This window comes from Rhinolophus sinicus, chromosome 13 (genome assembly GCF_057876585.1).
Source record: "Rhinolophus sinicus isolate RSI-liver-muscle chromosome 13, RSI-T2T, whole genome shotgun sequence".
NCBI lineage: Eukaryota > Metazoa > Chordata > Mammalia > Chiroptera > Rhinolophidae > Rhinolophus > Rhinolophus sinicus.
The window spans coordinates 45223520-45240719 of NC_142513.1; the positions used below are offsets into that span (position 1 = coordinate 45223520).

General features: G+C 50.5%; 2 protein-coding genes across 3 annotated transcripts in view; one reads left to right on the forward strand and one right to left on the reverse strand.

The window, feature by feature from the left end:
• The window catches only part of ABHD12 (abhydrolase domain containing 12, lysophospholipase), a 73159-nt gene extending 68094 nt beyond the window's left edge, over positions 1-5065 (forward strand). For both annotated transcript variants that reach the window (XM_019719269.3, XM_074318286.2), the window contains 4 exons: positions 295-377; positions 2196-2274; positions 3342-3469; positions 4416-5065. In XM_019719269.3, the coding sequence (XP_019574828.1) occupies positions 295-377; positions 2196-2274; positions 3342-3469; positions 4416-4455 (330 nt within the window). In that variant the 3' untranslated portion in view covers positions 4456-5065. The remainder of the gene's footprint in view (positions 1-294; positions 378-2195; positions 2275-3341; positions 3470-4415) is intronic.
• A 2035-nt stretch (positions 5066-7100) lies between these two features.
• Positions 7101-17200, reverse strand: part of PYGB (glycogen phosphorylase B) — a 52788-nt gene continuing 42688 nt past the window's right edge. The window contains 6 exon segments of the mRNA XM_088789444.1: positions 7101-8446; positions 9943-10009; positions 11270-11309; positions 11312-11403; positions 13188-13395; positions 15192-15333. Coding sequence (XP_088645570.1) covers positions 8294-8446; positions 9943-10009; positions 11270-11309; positions 11312-11403; positions 13188-13395; positions 15192-15333 — 702 coding nt within the window. The 3' untranslated portion in view covers positions 7101-8293.

Consider the following 17200-nt stretch of genomic DNA (forward strand, 5'->3'; position numbering starts at 1 on the left):
TGTGGGAAGTCTCGTCTCCAAGCTGATCCTGATTGCTGCTCTAAGGGTGGGAGCCCCATTTGCAGGCAACCCTTGCTGCAACCAGTCTGGGGGCCTCTTGAGCAGAGAATCTGTGGTCGGAGCACAGGGGTCCTGGGGCACCCCAGCACAGCTCTGGTGGGGCTGCAATTCAGCTTGCTCAAAAACAAGTGTCTCCTGGGCACTCATCACCTTCTATTTGAACCCTTGACCTTGGTTCTCTGCATTGAGTATTTTAATTGATGCTTCTACACCTTGTTTCCATGTCACCTTCAGATATATCGATACTTCCCTGGGTTTGACTGGTTCTTCCTCGATCCCATTACAAGCAGTGGAATTAAATTTGCAAATGATGAAAAGTGAGTACTGCGGCTGAATACCTAATTTTTCAATTTAGAAAAACACTGGGAATGTTCAGGATAAACCTGTTCAGTCATATTTACCAAATAGGATGGAATTCTCAACACTATAGGGTTCTTCTCTAACCAACAGATCTTTGTAGAGGGAAAGTAGGTATAGCACTGCAGGGAAGAGAAAAAGGAGCGTGGAAAGACTGTAGAATTAAAGGTGTATGAAAACAAACTATTTTGTCTATATGGGTTTTGTTTGAAAATAGTTTGGCAAAACCAGAACTCCTAAATAGGTATTAAAGCTGTAATAGTAACTGTTATTCAAACATTGACTTTTCCTCAGCCATTTGATTGATGTTTGGTTATGAAAAGATGTTACAAAGTTTGTTATTTAAAATATTTCTATTAGGAAAACCAAAAGTGAATATTCTAGTTAAGGACTCTTTCTTTGAACAACGTTTCTGTTCTGCTAACATTGTCTCTGTGATACTATTATTTCCTGGGTTTTCTTCAAAAAAAAAAGGAAAGGAAAAAAATTTTATCTAAGTATTCAGTTAACATTTAAAAATCTACACTTAGAAACAGAATGTGAAAAAATGGAGTATTTCCCCCCTTAGGTAAGGCTTTTTAGTTCTAAAAATGAAAATAGAACAAACTGAAATTTGAGCCAACATTATAAGCAAATGACCTACTTGTTAATAAATATTATTGTCTTGGAATTTAAAGAGTTATCTGAATAAACTGGATTCCTTCTAAACAACAGTGTGTGCTGCCCGTCACCCCACCCCGCCCCAAGTCGCCTTTGGCCCTGCCCCCCAGCTGAGCGGTGGGAGCAGTGGGGACCAGCAGCACATCATCCCCACATGACCTAGCCCTCACCCACTGAAAGTCAGAAGCTCCCTCTTGGTGGGCAGGTCTGTCGCCAAATACTTGCCAAGGTGACAGCATGTGAGCTAGGCCTCTTCTAAAGCAGGTAAAGGTAAGACAAACTGCCTACAGTAGAAAATCTGAAAAATAGGCAGTTCAAAGTGTGACTTACACACCAGAAACACATCAACCTGGAAGCAGAATGAGGTGAGAGCGTTTGTTATGCTTGCACGCCACTAGCAGAAACAGACTGCCAGATGAGCTGGGCATCTCTGGGGTGACAAGCCCCCTGGCCTGGGTCCTGCCAGGTGCCAGGCTTGACCAGCACTGCCCTCATGGAACCCCCAGATCAGTATGGAATCGCCAAGAGCAGGTGGGTGCCAAGTCCACCAGCTCACCGTGAGACCTCAGTAAGGCAGCCAAGAGGCATTCAGCTTGTTCTTCTGTTATTTGGTTTGCTGAAAGGTTTGGATTGAATGAACCTATTGAAAATATTAATTTACTTGTAAACATTCAGGAGTGACCTTAAATGTTATTTATACCAAAGAGAAATTATAGGGTATAGACTTTCTTACCAACAGATTCCTAGTAACATTCATTTGCAATAAGTTTGTTGGCCCACCTAAATTATTCAGTTTGTAACTGTTTTGTAACTTTTAAAGAATATGTCTACTGGCAAAAATAATCATTTTCAATTTTCAGAAACTATGCAGGGGCCAGGTTTGGTGAATGAATCGATCTCTAGATTTGATTGACACCTGTCACCTAGAATAGATATTGATAGACACATTTAGAAATTGACTTTTAGTTACCTAGTAAAAATCCCAGCAAATCTGAGTTGTAAACCACCATGGTAAAACACTCCCTGAACCCAGTTCTCTGCCAAGGGCAGGCCCAAGGTACTAGGAAACCCCAGCCATCTCTCTGGGGTCTTGGTCTAGTCCTTTCTTTGCTCCACAGCGTGAAGCACATCTCCTGCTCCCTGCTCATCCTGCATGCCGAGGACGACCCCGTTGTGCCCTTCCAGCTTGGCAGAAAGGTAGGTGTCGGTGTAGCCCCTGGTGTGGGCAGGTGTCTATCAGGCCCATGGTCGGCTGGGCGAGGCATACGCAGCAGTGGAGGAGAGGCTGCTGCTGCCAGTGTCAGGGTGGGAGCCGGGTAGCTACTGCATCCACAAGAAGAAACATGAAAATAAGCAAATGTCTCCCCAGTCCCCATGCAGGGGTCCTGGTCTGACAGATACCTGACTACAGGGCACTTAGCTAGGAGGCTCCCCAGTTACTGGCTGGTGGGCAGGACTCCTCGGTGATGAGGCTCCCCCAGCCCCAACATGGAAGTCCCAGGCAGTGACATCGACACAGAGCCTCTCGTTTGTTCTTCTGCCTTTGGGACAGGACCAACGTCAGAGGAGTGTCATGTTGTTGTGGGGCCTCCGCATTTGCTTTTGCTACCAGGAAACAGAATTAGATTTGTAGGCTAGTGTGGGATAGGAGGCAGCACTGCCTGGCTGTGGTGATGGCAAGGAGCAGGGTCAGCCTAAAGGTACCTGGGCTGCTTCCACCTTGGAATTGTCCCAAGGTGCAGGTGGGTCCACCAGGGCTAGGTCCCTTCCCATCAGCAGGTCTGAGCACACAGCCTGGCCCTGGGGCTAGGAGGAGGGAGGGGCTGAGGCAGGACAGATCCTGAGCCAGCTTGTTGACTGACCTTGACCAGGGCACACAGTAAAGTCTGAGGCACATGACCCATCCCAGCCCCCAGGGCTGAGCCATCACGGCTGTGCCAGGCTCTCAGGCCACACTGTCCCATAGCAGTTGACTCTTTCTGTAGTGCTGGCTCATCCACTTTGCCAGGGGGACTCTAAGAGACAGGTGTGAGGACAGAGAGGGTCTTGAATGGCAGGCTGAGGAGTTGAGCCTGGGCCTGGTTCCTCCAGCACCCCCAGCCCCAGCCATGGCAAACTGCAGGGCAGTAGTGCTGTTTGAGGGGGGCGTGCGCTGCTCTGCAGAGGCAGCAGCCACTGGCTGGCCTATGTTGAAGGGGAGGCCCCCAAGCAGGTCACCCACAGGGCTACCATCTCTGGATGCTGACCCATCTCTCCCTCCCCAGCTCTACAACATCGCTGCACCATCTCGAAGCTTCCAAGATTTCAAAGTTCAGTTTATCCCCTTTCACTCAGACCTTGGCTACAGGCACAAGTACATCTACAAGAGCCCCGAGCTTCCTCGGATACTGAGGTGAGGTGTTCTCTTCTCACCAGAACCGTCGTCCTGGGTGGTGAAGGCTCAGGCCAGACATACAGCAGGCTCAGCCACTAAAGCCGCCTCAGTGGGGTCAAGAGTCACCATGATTCAGGAGCTTTTCGTTTCCATCCAGAGGGGCTGAGGGTGTTTATTGCCCCTCTGTCCTGGATCACTCCCGTGATCTCCCTGTGGTACAGGCCGTACAGGCCCACACAACCCCCTGCGGGGCTTGCCCAGGGCATAGCCGGCCATGTGCAGAAGCCCCCACCCTATACGCTCCCCAGCTGCTGTAGGTGAGGCCTCGGTGCCTTCCCACACACCTGTCGGGTTCTGCCCTGTGCACACGGCCCACAGGCACTCTGGCTTGGGCCAGCTCCTCAGAAGCCTGTTTGCCTCCAGCTGCTTCTAGTGGTTGGTGTGCTCCTGGCTGTGAGTTCCACTTCCTGGGTCTGCTGAGCCTGGAGTGCTCGAATTGGCCCTCGGCAAGTTTCATCCTGTGTGTAATTCTAGTTCACACTCAGCTCTCCTCTGGCTGCCTTGAAAGTTTTGGAGGCAAAGCTACGTTTCTTTAGCAGTTTGCCATTCCTTGCCACGTGGAGCTGGGTTGCTGAGAGGGAACAGTGAGCTGAGAGAGTATGGGCATGCTCAGGGGTTATAGTTCCCCATCGTAAATGGAGTACGCTACAGAAAGCTTAGGCCAGAATATAGCTCTGAAGTTCAGAATAAAGAAGAGTAGCCCGAAACCTGGTCTTTCTTTCTGCGTGTCAGGATTTGACTGTGTGCTATTGGTGCCCTCCTTGTTTAACTCACTGATGGCTTTCTGAGTGGGCATGTGGTACTCCAGGCTCCTTGTCCTCCTTAGATGGGCTGTGTGAGGAGTACGCAAGACAGGGTCTCTGGTTTGGGCTCGGATTTGGCTGATGATTGCCCTCTGTTCTAGGGAATTCCTGGGGAAGTCGGAACCCGAGCACCAGCACTGAGCCCACTGCCTGAAGGAGCATGAAGATCCCTGCCCTCCTCCCCGTTCCTCTGGCCAGCCCAGCACCCTGGAGCCTGGGTGCCAGCATCTGAGATGCACCTGGAGAGTGGACTTGGATGCTAGCTAGTGCAGGCGGAGGAGGCCCCGCCAGACCGGTGGCCAGGAGCATAGATCTTTGTGGAAAATGCAAGTGGCAGGCATGTGGCCCTCTCTCCCTCTTGCTGCCACTCAACCTGAGCTCTTGTTGGAAAGACAGTGACATAGCAAGCCACCTACTGGCAGGTCAATCCCACACTTACTGAGCTGGGCATGGAGAACGAAGAGGTGTGAAGTTTCGGACCACACTGAGCTTTCCAACACCACCCACAGGAATGTGGGGAGACTTGGGTTCTCCTGTCCCTCCCCAGCACATAAATAGACTCTGATGGTTCCATCATGCCCTCCTGCGCTGTGCACCCCACTTGCCTTCCTGGCATCCCTGCCTCCCTGGGCAGGCCCTGCTGCTCACAGTGGTAGAGGAGCTGGTGATCTACACTTCCTCCACTTTCCACCCGTTTGCCTAATCTGGTCTTCGACTGAACATTTATTTAATAAAATCCTGGTGGTCTGTCGCCTCCTCAGTGCTGCCTCTGGCCCCACCCAAGCCCCGCCCACAGCCAGTCAGTCTCAGCCTGGCCACGTGTGTGGAGGGGTGACTGTAAGGCTGAGGAAGAGGGCCTTTCTTTCCTCCCTTCTTCCAGTGAGGGTCCTTTTCCAGATGTGGCAGGTGGCATTTTCCTAAAATACTGGCCTGTCTAGGTGACCCTTTCAACCTCATGCTAAGCAAGCTCATTGGATGTGGCTGTATCAGTAGACAGGCACTGGGGTTTCACCACAAGCCCTGACTACTCCTGAAGGACAGGCCACGGGAGTGCGGGGACTCAAGTTCTGACCCATGAGCATTGCCTCATTCACTCACTGGTGGTGGCTCATGTTGTTTGGCTCTTTGTCAAACCAGCCTCCCCTGTAGTTCTGCTGTTCCCACTCACTTGCAACCCAGGACCCACTAGTGATCCCATTTCTCCCCTCCCGTCACTGGTGATAGGGTAGATAGAGTCTTACATCCTAGCTAAGTAACCTCTCAGAGAACTGTGGCTAAGAATGTGGGGCTTGAACTGGCCCCACAGGGGGCTTTCCTGTCCCTGCTGTGCAGGTACAAGCTTGAAGGATGTAAGCCTACCTGGGACACAGCCTTTCTTGATTGCTGACCCTCCTCTAAGTCTTAAGGCTATATAGAACTTACCAGTTTCAGCTGCTCAGAACTTCTCTAGGTGTAAGGAGGGGCTCATTTACCTGCCTGCCTGTTCCCCAAGGCCTTATGGTCAGTGTTAGCAGATGGGGCTGGCCTGGGGCCCAGAGGCCGAAGTGGGTTACACCTCCTCTCTGAGGCACCTTAGACCTGCCTATAGCGATTCTTACATCTGGGAAACACATGTCTTTGTTAAACTAGGGTTGAAACGTGTACAGACTCTTCTCCTGAGGTCAGTGTGTTTCAGGTATGGGTATGGCCTGTAAGACACCACCGTCCCAGGCTGCATGTATCTCAGAGCTGGGACACCCAGGTCTGGCCCATGCTCTGCATCAAAGGCTCTTAGAGAACCACAAAAACACCTTCATGAGACTGCCATGCTCTTCTGGCTTTGTCACCAAGGCTCCGAGGCTCATGTCAAGTTCCCAGCCCATCTCAGCCAAGGAAGTGGGTGTGACCTGCCAATTCTGCCTGGGCTCAAGTCTTCATCTTGTTTTGTTTTTTAACTTTTGTCTGTGAGCTGACTCAGATCCTTTCTGGGGAGAATGAAGCAGGATATAAAGTAAAAATACAAGCTGTTAGTGTTTTATAGGTGCCTGACAGGCCAACTGAAGATGAGGAGACGGAAAAGGAGCAGTGAGTGGGCAGCCACTGGGCCATCTGTCAGTTAAGCAGGTCCAAAGGCCCTACCTAGTGGCTTCTTGGCCCATTACCTTGATACAAGCAACTACTTAAAATGTGGGTCAAGACTAGTCCTTAAAAAAAAAAAAAAATCGAAGAGATGGTGATGTGCATAGCGGAAAACTGCAGTTACAGGCATGCATCCTGGGAGCCACAGGATGGGGACAGGGAGTGTATATTCCCAGGACACATCTTGGGGGTGGGAGGGGGTGGGGGGAGAGGCAGGAGAGCCTGACACTAGCCCCTGCAAGGGTTCACTGTGCTCCAAGTTCCCACAGTTCTCACAGTCTTTGGGTAACACTCAGCCCCAAGTTCATGTCCCTCCTGTTTTTTTATTCAACTTGCAGCTATACAATTTTGGTGGAAATATTTTGGTCCCTAGGGCATTCTACCTCCTACAGCCAGGAGTGGGTGGCAGAATACAGGTGCAAATAGGAACCAATACAATTCATAGCAAAAATGCCAACGCCCAGAGGACAATTTACCAAGTGGCTGGATTTCACAATTCTCTGAAGAGCTGGCACCCACAGCTCTAAGTACCACAGCAGCTGGGATAAGAGAACTTGCCTCAATCTCTGAACGATGGGCCGTAATTTAGCCCAGTTCCTCGTTACCAGTGAGGGACAGAAGCCTGTCTGGGCAGCGCAGTGTGAAACACAGAGGCCAGGACAACCGAGCATGGGCAGGAAGGTTTAATCAGTTTTCTCACACATGAGGCAAGAACAGCACGTGGCACAGTGATGGTGATATAAGCCTAAAGGACGGGGCAGTGGAGGGTGTTGGGGGGTGCAACCATAGACCCCAACAGCTCTGATGAAGTGTGCACTTGAGTAAGTCTTCCGCGGCCTGGTTCTGCAAGCACTCAGGACATGGGGTGAGGGCAGAGTCTGTGATGCCCAGACCCAGCAGGCAAGGAGGCAGAGCCTCTGGGAGGGCGATTCTATTCCACATCACCAACACCCTATGGTGTAGGGTGCTACCTAATCTCAGCTCTTCTTTGGGCAGCGGAGGGTTTCACCTGCCCTTCCTGGCACTAGCCTGCTGTGTGGGCAGAGTGGAAAGTGGGCTGCCCTCTGGGCCCACTCGGTCCTTTTCCAGAGCCAGTTGTCACACTAGTGGGAAAGGAGGGAGGAAGGAAGCCAGCCTTGTGTAAGAACAGAAATGCACTCTCCAGGACAGGGCAGGGGCGCAGGGAGGGTGCAGATCTGCAGCAGCGGCTAGGCATTCAGCCTCCTCAGCAGAGGCAGTGACCCTACCCCAGAACCCCATGGTGGGGCGAAAACATCTTAGAATTGCTTCCCCTGACACAAAACTTCAGTACAATTTTTAGTTGCTAAAACAAGAAAAAGGCTTCAGCTAGTTTAATTTCCTTGTGAAATTCAAAGACAAGCTAACTTTGCAATCAGCCAGCCTTACCAGCCGGCTCAGGTGCTACAGAACACACTTCCCCAGGCTTTGCCACAGCCACTTGCCCAGACTCCAGAAGCTGAAAACAAAACAAGCTCACAGCTAGGTGTGTGTAAGGTTTCCAAGGAGCCCAGCAGGTGGCTCCACCTTCCCCACCGCTGTGGGGCGGACGAGTCAAAGGGGCCGGTGGGCTGAAGCTATGGGTTCTGGATGGTCAGTGCTATGAGCTCTGCTTTCTTGCCAGAAACCAGGCAGCACCTCACTCTTAGCCCCTTTCCTTTTTGTCCATCCCCCAACACCCCCCCACCAAATCCCAAGCCACCACCATGATCCCCACAACCCTCCCTGAAATACAGCATTGAGAAAATCAGGGACCACTGGCTGCTGGCAAAGTGCCTGGAAACCAGCATGAGGTGCAGTCAACAAAAAACCAAAATCCCATTGGTCCCCACTGCACTAGCACCTAGTCCCTGGGGCAGTTGGGGGGCGGGATCTGCAGGTCAGAGGGCTCCACACCCCAGATGTCTCAGGCATACTCCATGATGGTCCTGTCACTGGAGAACTTGCCGGAGCAGGCAATGTTCCTGATTACCTTCTTGGTCCATTCTTTGGGGTTCTGCAAAGAGAAGATGCTGAGTAATCTCAGGCACAAGAGAATTCACAGTTCCAGAATTTTAGGATGTTCCCAGATGAGCTCTTAGCCCTCGCTCTGGGCAGCCTGATGGAAGAGGAGAAAATGGCAATCATAGCTCATTGAAAATGGGCCCGAAGAACCAGAAAAGCTACCAAATGACTACATAGAAGGGGCCAGGAGTCTGAGTAGGTCCTGGCCCTTGAAATGCTCCACATCTTGCTAGGGCACAGGCCACACAACAAAGACAGAAACGCTACCAGGTGAGTATATGCCACCAGGCGGATCCAATTCCCAGGGAGAAGTGGTAAAGCGGTCTCCTTCCACCCAGGGCCTACCAGAGCCCGGCAGCTGCCCTCAGACTACAGCCACACCTGGAGGGGCCTCCACAAAAGGGCCACTCCTTTAGGCCCAGTTTAAGGGAAGCAAAGTTTCCACCCAGATCCCCACCCATCACTCCTTTTCCAGGCCCCATCCTGTTCTTTCGAAGGCAGGAACATCAGGAGCTGTTTCCCAAGTGCAGGCAGTGACAACAACTTCCTAAGCAGGGGGCCAAGACTGGCAACAAATCAGATGCATAAACCCCTCAGGCTTTGTCCAAGAACCTGTTTAATTAGTTTGGGGAAATAAACCATCTAAGCCAAAATTCTTCGCAGTCACACCACCATTGCCAGTGTCCCCTCCCACTGCCATCTTCCATGGGGTACACCGGTGGGACACCCAGAAAAGGGAGGGAAGTAGGCACCAACGGATACCCTCCTTCACCTCCCCCAGATTAGGACTTGGGTCTTCCCTTGGGATCCCATGTGAACTCCAAGGTGGGGACACCAGTCTCATGGGGCTGCCATGTGCAGCCAAGCACATGCGCCACACAGAAACCTGGCATTTGAGTTTTCTCCTGGTCCTGCTTCCTATACCACCAAGTAGAGAGCTGGCTCTAGCACCCCTGCCTTAGAAACACTTCTGACAGCTACAAATACTTCACTCTACTAAATATCAAAGGCTTTATGTCTCCAAGATATCATTCACATTCTCACTTTAGACACGCTTTCTGTATGCACTTCCCACCAGGCCTGTCCCTCTTGGGTCAGACTCTGCACCTGCTCCCCTTCCCACCCTGATCACACCAACATGGGGTGGTCAGACTGCAGGCTGAGGCCCTTCTCCACCCCCCCTGCTGGGGAAACTGATGCCAGATGGATAGCAGCCTGGCTCCAAGGAGGCACAAAAAGCAGCATGGCAGTCAAGAGCAGAGGGACAGCTAAGACAGCCCCTGAGTAGAAGATGACAAAGAAGCACCGGGTGCAGGACAGCCTGAACCCAGGATGTGACTCAGTTTGCCGAATCCCCAGCCAGCCTGCTCTGGGCCACAAGCTGACCTGTTACCTCCCAGGAGTAGCCCAAGACAGCAGGATGTAGATGTGCCCCTCTGCTCCCCCACCACGACTGCCCCCACAAACTCTGGGGCCCAAGAACCTTACCTGGTACAGCTGGTCCACCTGGGCCTGACATGCCACGTATGCTTCATAATCCGCAAACACTTTGAACCTGAAACAGTAGATAGGAGATCAGGAAACCAGCTACCTGGCTGCCATCTGCATCCTCACGCTCTGGAGTGACGGAGCCCGTCTGTGAGCAACACTTCTGTCTGGGGACACTATTCTCAAAAAGTTTTATTTTTACCTGTTCCTTTATAGAAATTGGTAATTATAATACACCCTCTTTGTGCACATGGGTTAGGGCTGCACAGCTGAGAGGCTTCCTGCCTGTTACCTCCAAGGTAAAGGGGCACAGATGGCAACAAGTTCTATGTGGCCATCTGTTCTCAGTTCTAACTGGGCCAAGAACTGGTTATATAGGAAAAGGATGCTCGGGACAAAACAAACAAACAAACAAAAAAACAACAATAACAAGATTTATGAATACAGAAATGCATTTTTGTTTACAATTGAGTGAGATACACGATTCATAAAATCATTAAAATTCTTTCCTTGATTACAAACCTCAGCCAGGGCCAAATTCCTAGCCCTAGTACCGGTGTGGTTACTATCTGGTCTGGCTGAAGCCAGCTGACAGCATTCATCAAAAAGAAACAAAACTAACCCAAAAGCAACGGAAAGTGGAATAGGGATCAATTCTCAGCATTCGCCAGACTCAACTTGTACCAACAGGGTAGAGCAAAGAATTATCACAGTGGCAAATGGTGCTGCCAACCTGTCCCAAGTTAGTAAGTCTGTAATTGAAGGTGAGTTATAACCATGTGTCTATTGCATTGTAATAAAACACTAACTACACTGCAATTTATGTCACAAGTTAACTTCATTTTAACCACTTTGTGTCACCATGGACCCACATTTACTGCAGGGTTATGCCCAACCCTGCCCTGCCTGCCTCCCAGAGGTTTCTGGAGCATCCTGCCCACACTCCCTCTACTGCTGTACAAGAGAAGGCACAGGAATCACCTCCAATCAGCTCCTTGTGACACCACTTCCTACTTGTCACACCCATCCAGATGGTCAGCTGGTGCTGGGAGCCTGAAGCTGGACCATGCAGCTGGCAATTCCCACCACTAGAGTCCCCCACAGCATGCCAAGCACCGCCAGAGGCCATTTCAAGCTCCAGTACTGGGTGTAATGAAACTTCTCCAGATGGGTGGTCTGAGGATCTGCCCATGGGCTACAGTTGGGGGAGGGTAGGAACAAGTCTCACCAAGGCCAACATTATGCAATTTTCAGCCCACCAGGGAGCCCCGTCTGTCTGAGCTGTTGGTGGGGAGGGATGTAGGGACCAAGGGGAGACCAGTCCCACCTGTCCTGGTTCAGCAGCATGTTGACAATGTCCTTGAAGCGTCTGGCTCCTTGGGAGAGAAGAAGCCACTGCTGACCTGGTCCACAGCCTGCCTCAGCTCGGGCAGACAGTCACGGTACTCTTGGGCATTGTACCTGTGGGGAGGTGGGTCAAGTCAGCTGCCAGCCCAGTGTCTCAAGGCAGGAGCCTCAGGGCAGGCGGTGGGCACACCGCTGGCCCGGCACTGCCCCAGGCTCCAGGCCTGTGAGGTCTGGCAAGGCAGCCACTGGCCATGTGGACTGCTGGGATCTGGAGAGGTTGTGAGGTGCTATGAGCACAAAATCAACCCCACCTGCTCCTTTTACTGTTTACAGAACTGTGGTCCCTGAGATGTACAATAGCATACATGGCTCCATAATATTCCCACAGGAGAGAGCTGCTCAAGAACTTGCAGTGCTGTGCATCCCCACCCTGCCCCCAACCTCTTCCCCCTCCCACCTCTGCCCCCAACCCCCTTCCCCTGTCCCTTCCGCCCCTATCCCCAAATCCCCTACCTCTACCCTCCACCCTCCCGCCCCCGTCCGCACCCTCCAGGACCCAACAGGCCTGTGGCCATCAGGAAGTCTGGGAAAAGAGGACATTTGGCAGATATGTACATCCCAGGACATGGGGATGGGGCAGAAAGAGCCCAAATGAGGGGGTCTGAAATGGGACATTGTGTGTGTGTTCTTAGGCTGATAAGTAAGGATGCAGTTCTGACTTTTAAGGTGACATTTAGGTTTTTACCTAGCTGGCGCCTGAGGCCTCACCAACTCCCCAGAGAGCTTTTAGGCAATTAGGCAACACTGTCTTTTCTTTTTAATTATTGTTCAGAATTAGGCCAAGGGCTTCTCAAGAGTGTCCAAGGCCATGAAAAACGAGGAAAGGCTAAGCAACTGTCAGACCAGAGAAGATGGGATCCTGGGACAGAAAATGACAAGACATTCATGGCAAATAAAGTATTGACTTTAAGGCCCACCCGGTGGCTCAGGTGGTTAGAGTACCCTGCTCCTAACGCCAGGTCGCCAGTTTGATTCCCACATGGGCCAGTGAGCTGCGCCCTGTACAGCTAAGAGTGTGAACAACAGCTCTCCCTGGAGCTGGGCTGCCATGAGCGGCCAGTGGCCAGCGTGAGTGGCAGGCAGCCATCGTGAGCAGCCAGCAGCTGGCGAAAGCTGCCGTGAGCTGCCGACCAACGACTAGCAACCCTGGCAATGGAGTGCAAGGCTCATAATACCAGCATGGGCCAGGGAGCTGTGTGCGACACAACTAGACTGAGAAACAAAGGCTTAAACCAGAGTGTGGGGGGGAGGTGGAAGAAAGGGGAAAAGGGGAAAAAATGTATGGACTTTAATAAATAACATAATACTATTGGTTAATTAATTTTGACAATATTCCACACTAATTAGCAAGATGTAAGCAACAGGTGAAATTGGAACTCTCTGTACTGTCTTTGCAACTTTTCTATAAATCTAAAACTATTCCTAGACAAAAGGGTTAATTTACAAAATTAGGGCAGGAAATCTCGGCAGTGGATCAGCCTCAAATCCCCAAATAGGTCAAGAGTGATCAGAGCCCTGTCCGCAAGGGGTCCCCAGACAGAGACCAGGGCCTTCCACCCTTTTGAAAACACTTGGTCTGGACCCCTCAGACTGGGCCATGGAGAAGAAGCATAGAGCAGCCAGCTCCTGCCCAAACTGGTCTCCTTGGACAGCATGCTTGGTGCTCTGGAAGTGAGCAGACAAGGCCAGTGTGCCGGCAGCCACACCTCACTCTCTGGGCAGGGGTTCCCCTTGGCAAGCAGAGGCCTGGCCAGAGAGCCCTTTGAGGCTCTCCACAGGGCTCTGGGCAGTGCCCAGGATGCTGCCATGTCCTTGATGGCATAGGAGGAGACACACACTCCTTCTGGTCCAGGGCCTCAATGTCTTCTACCCGCAGACCAAAAATGAAGAGGTTCTTAGCTCTGGCTTCCTCAGCCATCTCCACGTTGGCACCATCCATGGTACCGATGGTGAGGGCACCGTTGAGCATGAACTTCATGTTGCCTGTGCCGGAGGCCTCAGTGCCCACGGTGGAGATCTGCTGTGAGAGGTCAGCAGCGGGAATCACTGGATGGGGCGGGGTGAGGGGCACAAAAAGCCATGTTAGCCACCAACCGCTCACAGCATGAGCCATGGGAAGGCAACAAACACTGCTCCTTCCTCCTGGCCTGCAGCTGGTGCTCACTCCAGGATGAACCAGAGCCCTGAAGGTAGCTGAGGCTAGGCATTGCCCACCCCACCTGTAAGGGATCTCCTTGATCCAGGGCAGCCTGAGGCAGAGGATCCACGAGGGGACTCCTGAGGAGAAGCCTTGCAGGTAGCAAAGGACCTTTGTTCTGGAAACTTCCAGGGACCAGGACCCAAACAAAGCCGGGTGGTGCCCCTGGTCCTGGCCTGTTGGTTTATCATTCCCCTTCATCCCAACACCACTTTTCTCTTATTCAATCAGCCCATAAGGCTCACCAGATCACTTCAACAGGAATATAGACTCAGGGAACCAGAGGACTAAAAAAGTGTGTGTGTGTTGGTGGGGGCAATTTCTTCGTGTTCACACAAATGGCCATGCAGCTTCTCCCAAGCATAGGTTCCCTGCGCCTTTCTGTTCCACGTGCCTTGGCATCCCTGCTCCCACATCCTCAGCTCATCTGTGGAGCTGATACTTTCCTAACCCAATGGCTGGCATTCAAGGCCAACAAGACCAGAGCCCAGCCCTTTTCCAAGGTCAAGCCTAGGTATTAGGATAAAGAGACATAGGTCTCTCAGTCCCAATGCAGGCACTCCCCATTAGCAGCATGACACAGCAAATGTGATGGCAGAAATATTGCCACAGCAAGTCCAAGAGCGGAGGGACAATGTAGGGGCTGTGGGAGTCCAACCCAGACTGGCCGCAGGCTGGACACCTTCAAGGTCAGTTCTAAAGAAACCCAAAAGCCTGCCCCAAATACCAGTAAGGGAGCTGTTCCAGGCAGCAAATGGCCATGTGTGAGAAGCTCAGTGAAGGACTAACCACACCAACTGAACCAGACACGGTTCGTGGCAATGGGGACCACAGGGATGGTTCTGATAATGGGCCGAGCTGGCAGGAGAGAGCCCAGTAACTTGCACATCTTTACTCACACAAGCCCAGGAAACAGCAAGTGGTCTGCGTGAACCACAGAGGGGCCTGCTACATGGTGTCAGAATTCCAGGCTCAGCTTTCCACCGTTTGATTGGACAGATGCTTCCCAGCCAGGATCCCCAGAAGAGGCCAGATCAGGATAGCCATGCTCTAAGGCACATTTAGCTGCAGGACCTTCTTTAGAACCTTCTCCTTGGAACACATCCTAGGCAAGTCTCCCCAAAGAGGAGTGGCCCTAGACTGAACTCTCAATAGAGCAGGGCGAGATGTCAGGCCCCGAGTTGCCCTTGGAAAGGACAAAAGAAACTGGTGCTGGCCCAGGTGAGAAGCAGGCAATGAATGCTCTTGAGAGTGAACAGGTGGTAATGAGCAGAAGCATCCTCTGGGGATCGGGAAGGGGAAGGGAAAAGGCAGATGCATGGAAGCATGTCCTGCCAGCAAGAGCAAGTCCAGCAGCAGAAAGGAAAAACTGAGAAGCCTAGGAGAGATGAAGGGGAAGAGACAATAAGATCAGGGCAGAAGCAAGAAAGTACAGAGACAAAGGATACCCAAGGTTGAGAGTAGTTCTCCGCACTTAAGTACATATAGAGAGCTCCCGAAAGCCTTTCAATGCTAGACTGAAGACCTCCTTTGGCTGGGGAGCCTAGTGTCCAGGGCAGAATTAACCCGTGACCAGCAATGACCACCCACATCGCGCCCAGGCAGGGACAGACTTTCTAGTCTAACATAGTCTCTCCAGAGGTACCTTTTTCAGCCAAGGACACTCAGTAGTTCCCTAGGAAGCTCACTGTGAGCTTGTCGCCCACAATTGGATCATGGTTGACGACATCACCGAGGGAGTGAACCAGCTCGATGATCATCTTGGCCACGTGGTGACCAGGAGCAGCCTGGACAGGGGCAGGGAGAGCCCAGCATGAACACACCTGCATTCAGTGGCACTGTTACTGGTTGCTGGACACACTGAGATCATGCCTAACTGAGCTGACTCCTTTTCATCAGGGAGGGGTGGCTTCCCAGAGGGGCTGAGGCCATGGCATTCCTGTGTGTCCTCCACACAGACTAGCAAACGGATTTGTGGCAGAAGAACTTGCAACCCTACCAGGTGTGATGTCCCACCTGCTCTCCCTCTGCTCTGACGGAGCACATCTCATGACAGCCACCTCACCATGTGCAAAAATCTGTCAGCTTCAAACTTGTTTCCTAATTCTGGTCAGTTTTCAGAAATGAAGAGCTAAAAAGAACAGGTCTATTAAAACTAACTACCAACTTAAAAGAAATACAGGGAAATAAGGAACATACTGGACCATGCAGGAAGGATGCAGTCAGGAAAAGCCCGCTGGGGAAGACACCCCCCCCACACACCAATTTCTATAACAAAACTAATTGCAGGGGGGCAGAAAAGAGCGACATGGAGAAGACCTACAAATGAAGAGATTTAAGAGACAGCCAGCAATCAACTATGCTAGCCATCTCCAGGGTCCTGATTCAAACAAATTGCTCAAAATATACGTGATTTTAATAACTAGGTGTGATGATGGTCTTGTGTGGTAGTGTTCAAGAGTCTGTATGTAGACCCATAGATCAATGGAACAGAATAGAGAGTCCAGAAATAAATCCATCCCTATATGGCCGTTTAATCTATGACAATGGAAGCAAGAATGTACGGTGGGGTAAAGACAGTCTATTCAATAAATGGTGCTGGGAAACTTGGACAGACACATGCAAAAAGATGAAGCTGGATCACCTCCTTACACCACATACAAAAATAAATTCAAAATGGCTTAAAGATTTAAATGTAAGATCTGAAACCATAAAATTCCTAGAAGAAAATATAGGAAGAAACTTCACAGACATTACCCGGAGTAAGATTTTTACTGATATATCCCCTCGCACGAGGGAAGTAAGAGAAAAAATAAACATGTGGGATTACATCAAACTAAAAAGCTTTTTCACAGCAAAGGAAACCATCAATAAAACAAAAAGGGATCCTACTGATTGGGAAAAGATATTTGCCAATGATATATCTGATAAGGGGTTAATATCAAAAATTTATAAAAAACTCACTCAACTCAACTCCAAAAAAACAAACAACCCAATTAAAAAATGGGCAGAGGACATGAAGAGACATTTTTCTAAAAAGGACACACAGATGGCAAACAGACATATGAAGAAATGTTCAACCTCACTAACCATTAGAGAAATGCAAATAAAAACCACAATGAGATACCACCTCACCCCAGTCAGGATGGCTATCATCAATAAATTAACAAACAACAAGTGCTGGCGTGGATGCAGAGAAAAGGGAACGCTGGTGCACTGTTGGTGGGAATGCAGATTGGTGCAGCCACTATGGAAAACAGTTTGGAGGTATCTCAAAAATCTGAAAATGGAACTACCTTATGATCCAGCAATCCCACTCCTAGGTATCTATCCGGAGAAATCCAAAACTCCAAATCAAAAATCTTTATGCACTTCTATGTTTATTGCAGCACTATACACAATAGCCAAGACCTGGAAACAACCGAAATGCCCATCAGTAGATGACTGGATTAAGAAACTGTGGTACATTTATACAATGGAGTATTACGCAGCCATAAAGAAGAAAGAAATCTTACCATTTGCAACAACACGGATGGACCTAGAGAACATTACGTTAAGTGAAATAAGTCAGAAAGAGAAAGACAAATACCATATGATCTCACTTATATGCGGAATCTAAAGAAAAGAATAAGTGAATGAACTAATCAGAGTCAG